The following is a 5,365-nucleotide window of genomic DNA, read 5'->3' as shown; positions in this document are numbered from 1 at the left end:
AGGAGGGAAGGACGGGCTGGCACCCTATTCCCTATATAGTGTACTATTTTAGACCAGAGCTCGCACCCTATTCCCTATATAGTGTACTATTTTAGACCAGAGCTCGCACCCTATTCCCTATATAGTGCACTACTTTAGACCAGGGCCCCATATAACTATAGTCAAAAGTAGTATATAGGGAATAGGGTGCGAGCTCTGGTCTAAAATAGTACACTATATAGGGAATAGGGTGTGAGCTCTGGTCTAAAGTAGTGCACTATATAGGGAATAGGGTGCGAGCTCTGGTCTAAAGTAGTGCACTATATAGGGAATAGGGTGCGATCTCTGGTCTAAAGTAGTGCACTATATAGGGAATAGGGTGCGAGCTCTGGTCTAAAGTAGTACACTATATAGGGCATAGGGTGTGAGCTCTGGTCTAAAGTAGTGCACTATATAGGGAATAGGGTGCGAGCTCTGGTCTAAAGTAGTGCACTATATAGGGAATAGGGTGCGATCTCTGGTCTAAAGTAGTGCACTATATAGGGAATAGGGTGCGAGCTCTGGTCTAAAGTAGTACACTATATAGGGCATAGGGTGCGAGCTCTGGTCTAAAGTAGTACACTATATAGGGAATAAGGTGCTATTTTATTAGTGGTTGGTAGGCAGGCAGTGCTTGAAGTTGAATAAGAAAAGGTTCTGTCCGGTACATATATATATATACTGTACCTGTTAAAAGTTTGAAAACACCAACTTATTCCAAGGTTTTTCTTCACTGTAACTATTTTTCTACATCGTAGAATAATAGTGAAGACATCACAACTATGAAATAACACATATGGAATCATGTAGTAACCAAAAAAAGTGTTAAACAAATCTAAACATATTTTATATTTGAGATTCTTCAAAGTAGCCACCCTTTGCCTTGATGACAGCTTTGCACACTCTTGGCATTCTCTCAACCAGCTGTGTTATTATGTGTTATTTCATAGTTTTTATGTCTTCACTTGTATTTATTTATTTATTTTACCTTTATTTAACTAGGCAAGTCAGTTAAGAACAAATTCTTATTTTCAATTACGGCCTACCGGGGAACAGTGGGTTAACTGCCTTGTTCAGGGGCAGAACGACAGATTTTTTACCTCGTCAGCTCGGGGATTCGAATGTAGAAAATAATAAAATAAAGAAAAACCCTTGAATGAGTAGGTGTGTTCTGTATATTAGAGTTAATATTCTATAAGACGTTGCCAGTACTGTACTCAAGCTGTAGGAAATGTGAGATGTTGGTACTCTGTACCAGTGAGCACTGCTCTAACTAAAGCCCTGTTTGTCAAGCTATCTGTGAGTTACTCCCAAATGGCAATTCCCAATGTAGTGCACAATTTTTTACTGACGCCCTATGGACCTTGAGGTGAAAAGTAGTGCACCATAAGGGAACAGGGTGTCATTTTGGACTCACACAATGATTGTGTACAGTTTATACACCATACAACCTTGGAGAAGCACTTCACAAAAACATACAAAACCTTGGAAAAGCACTTCACGAAAAACATACAAAAAGGTCAAAGATAACAAGAAAGTAGTAAAAAGTTTAGCATTAGAGAGATGCTGAATGTCTGTTGGTCATCGACAGACTCAAACAGTCAAATCAAATTGTATTGGTCGCATACCCATATTTAGCAGATGTTATTGCGGGTGTAGTGAAATGCTTATTAGGAGTATTGTTAAAACATAGAAAATACTGTAATAAAATCTAGTCTCTATTTATAATACTGATAGAAATGTACATACTTCTGCAATATAAAAAGAAGTAACCAGGAACTACAACACGTAACATTTTCAATCCCCTTCAATGACTTCGATCTGTAGAGGATTTGTGTACATTTGAGCCCCTCCACCGTGGTTCTCTGGTTCTATGGTTCCTTGGTTCTAGTAGGGTTCCGTGGTTCTAGTAGGGTTCCGTGGTTCTAGTACACTGGGGCGGCGTTGCGAATCCCACAGCAGAGAACCATGGTGAAGATCATCTCAAAGATCTAGAATGAAAATCAACATCAACAAAGGAAGTCCAACAGCTGTCCAGGCGCGTCTCCACGGTAACACTACTCACCATGATGACAGCGACCGCCAGGGCAACTAGACCAATCAGGTAGAGCTTCTCAGAGAACAGATCCTTCAGTTTCAGATGACAGCTCTAGTGGGAGGGGAACACAGAGCCAGAGGGTATCAGGACCTTCATTTAAACTGCTGTTTTTTTCCCCTCCTGCATACTACTGTGCCGTGTAAAGCATTAATTCATATAATACATGGTGTTATTCTCCTCACGTGAAAAGGTGGTGTTGACAATATTGAAGTAGAGGTGTTTACACATGGAATTACAAATTCTGTACTGCCATTCCTTATCTCTATAAAACAAATCTTAAATTACAGCTCAATTTGAGCAAATATTGGAGACCCAGGTTCTAATCTGGCTTGTTACAAAAGCAGAAAACCACCTGTCTGCCTCGTGTGATTTTTGACATGTGATTTTTGTCATGTGATTTTACATGGATGTGTGTGTACTGCAGTGGAGGCTCCTCGGCGGAGGAAGGGGAGGATCATCCTCCTCAGTGAATTACATAAACAATAAAAATGTAAGTTATCCTTTTTAGATAAAACTATACTAAATATATTCACATGTCATCAAATAATTGATTAAAACCCACTGCAACATGGTGTAGCTGATTAATCAATCAATCTACAGATCAATCAAAATTAATCAAAAAAATGTGGTGATAGTTGACTCAAAGAGAGAGAAAGACAACAGTTGAACAGTCTTGAACAAATTCGTTTCTTTAAAAATGAAGGAGAAGCAAGAACGAGAGAGAGATATTTTGTTGTATTTTTTTCACTTTCACTTACTTAGCTAAGTGACTGCAACTGGCCAGTTTAGCCTACTCAAATAGAGAGGGATGCTATGTTAGCTAGCGGGCTATGGCTATCAAACAGAGAGGGATGCTATGTTAGCTAGCGGGCTATGGCTATCAAACAGAGAGGGATGCTATGTTAGCTAGCGGGCTATGGCTATCAAACAAAGAGGGATGCTATGTTACCTAGCTGGCGGGCTATGGCTATCAAACAAAGAGGGATGCTATGTTACCTAGCTGGCTATCCAACACTGGAACTCTTTCAAGTCAAGGTCAACTTTTGGTTTTATAAATGTATTGCCATCGGGTTGACTAACGTGTTAGTTCTAGTAGCTATGTTGACTATGGTGTTAACTAATATGGTGACAACAATGTACAGTAGGCTGTCTGTAGTGGTTAGTGTTTATGTAATGAAGGTTTGGCTTGGAAAGTCAACCAATATGCTGTAATAGAAATAAGACCGTGCTCATTAAATACGTTATAGTTGTCCATCTGAAACGGCACCGACCACCACCGGTGTACTGTACCGAAGGTTTCAGCAGGGCATCTTCCAGGCTCTTCTTGGGACACAGGGCTCCGGTTACTTGTACGAATAAGGGGGAGTCGTCTCCTTTACCACAGCAGTCCAGCTAACGAAAACACAGGTAGAGACAACCGATCAGTCATGCCATTTCTTGATTGATTCATTGATTAATTGGCAATTTTTCTCCCCCCCCAGCCCTCCCGTAATGTGCTACCGAACCATCACACAACAACTATCACATTGAGGAGAACACATTTCATAGAGGTATTGTAACAAACATTAAAAGACCCCACTGAAATAACTCTGTAAATCAGCCGTGCATCTATTTCTCTCATCAATGACAGATATATTTTCAACCAACTACCGCCATATGATCACATGACTAGATTACCACTATGACAAGTTAACAGACGTATAGGATGCTGGTGAGAGTGGTGACCTACGGTCTCGTGGAACACCTCCAGGACTTTGATAGCAGCTGTTTTGCTGGGAGAGTCTACGACTTCCACTGACTTGATGTACGCCTCATCATAGAAGGTTATCATCTCCTTGGAGATCTGGAACAGGCTGTAGTTAGGAGTTTGGACAATGTCTCTGTGTGTGTGGATGGGGGTCTGTGTGTGTGTGGATGGGGGTCTCTGTGTGTGGAAGGGGGTCTGTGTGTGTGGATGGGGGTCTGTGTGTGTGTGGATGGGGGTCGGTGGGTGTGGATGGGGGTCTGTGTGTGTGGATGTGGGTCGGTGTGTGTGGATGGGGGTCTGTGTGTGTGGATGGGGGTCGGTGTGTGTGGATGGGGGTCGGTGTGTGTGGATAGGGGTCGGTGTGTGTGGATAGGGGTCGGTGTGTGTGGATGGGGGTCGGTGTGTGGATGGGGGTCTGTGTGTGTGGATGGGGGTCGGTGTGTGTGGATGGGGGTCTGTGTGTGTGGATGGGGGTCGGTGTGTGTGGATGGGGGTCGGTGTGTGTGGATAGGGGTCGGTGTGTGTGGATAGGGGTCGGTGTGTGTGGATGGGGGTGGGGGGTGTGGGTTGGTACGCTATGTGGGTTAGGGTGTGATCTAGTGTCCTACTGTGTGAGTTAGGGTACGATCTCGTGCCCTACAGTGTGAGTTAGGGTGTGATCTTGTGCCCTACAGTGTGAGTTAGGGTATGATCTCGTGCCCTACAGTGTGAGTTAGGGTGTGATCTTGTGCCCTACAGTGTGAGTTAGGGTGTGATCTTGTGCCCTACAGTGTGAGTTAGGGTGTGATCTAGTGTTTTACTGTGTGAGTTAGGGTGTGATCTAGTGTTTTACTGTGTGAGTTAGGGTGTGATCTAGTGTTTTACTGTGTGAGTTAGGGTGTGATCTAGTGTTTTACTGTGTGAGTTAGGGTGTGATCTAGTGTTTTACTGTGTGAGTTAGGGTGTGATCTAGTGTTTTACTGTGTGAGTTAGGGTGTGATCTCGTGTCCTACTGTGTGAGTTAGGGTGTGATCTAGTGTCTTACTGTGTCTCGGTTACTGAATCCCCAGATCCCAGCAGCCACCTCACAGACGAACAGGCACACCAACATGAAAAAGAACTGAAAGAGAAACAAACATAAACGGTTCATTTGTCAACCTTTTATAATTAGGTATAAATGTAATCTCAGGGCTTTACATTATTCTACTTTACTGAGGGCCAAAATCTAACTTGATTTTACACTAAAATGATTGGACCATGAGAGAGTGAGCTGGAGGGCTTGTTACTGAGAGAGAGAGAGAGAGAGAGAGAGAGAGAGACAGAGAGAGAGACAGAGACAGAGACAGAGACAGAGACAGAGACAGAGAGAGAGAGAGAGAGAGAGAGAGACAGAGACAGAGAGAGAGAGAGAGAGAGAGAGAGAGAGAGAGACAGAGACAGAGACAGAGACAGAGAGTGAGAGTGAGAGAGAGAGAGAGAGAGAGAGACAGAGAGACAGAGAGAGAGAGAGAGAGAGAGAGAGA

The 5,365-nt window shown here is 43.1% G+C and overlaps 1 protein-coding gene across 2 annotated transcripts in view; it reads right to left on the bottom strand.

Annotated features, from left to right (window-relative positions):
- Window positions 1-1,326: 1,326 nt before the first annotated feature.
- Window positions 1,327-5,365, bottom strand: part of LOC112263495 (CD81 antigen-like) — a 21,039-nt gene continuing 17,000 nt past the window's right edge. For both annotated transcript variants that reach the window (XM_042322056.1, XM_042322037.1), the window contains exons 4-8: window positions 4,888-4,962; window positions 3,846-3,959; window positions 3,407-3,508; window positions 2,084-2,167; window positions 1,327-2,009 (exon numbers count right to left, since the gene is read on the bottom strand). In XM_042322056.1, coding sequence (XP_042177990.1) covers window positions 1,944-2,009; window positions 2,084-2,167; window positions 3,407-3,508; window positions 3,846-3,959; window positions 4,888-4,962 — 441 coding nt within the window. In that variant the 3' untranslated portion in view covers window positions 1,327-1,943. The remainder of the gene's footprint in view (window positions 2,010-2,083; window positions 2,168-3,406; window positions 3,509-3,845; window positions 3,960-4,887; window positions 4,963-5,365) is intronic.

Source organism: Oncorhynchus tshawytscha, linkage group LG01, assembly GCF_018296145.1.
Source record: "Oncorhynchus tshawytscha isolate Ot180627B linkage group LG01, Otsh_v2.0, whole genome shotgun sequence".
NCBI lineage: Eukaryota > Metazoa > Chordata > Actinopteri > Salmoniformes > Salmonidae > Oncorhynchus > Oncorhynchus tshawytscha.
The sequence above is the reverse complement of the archived record's forward strand: the minus strand, read 5'-3'. Positions and strand labels throughout refer to the sequence as shown.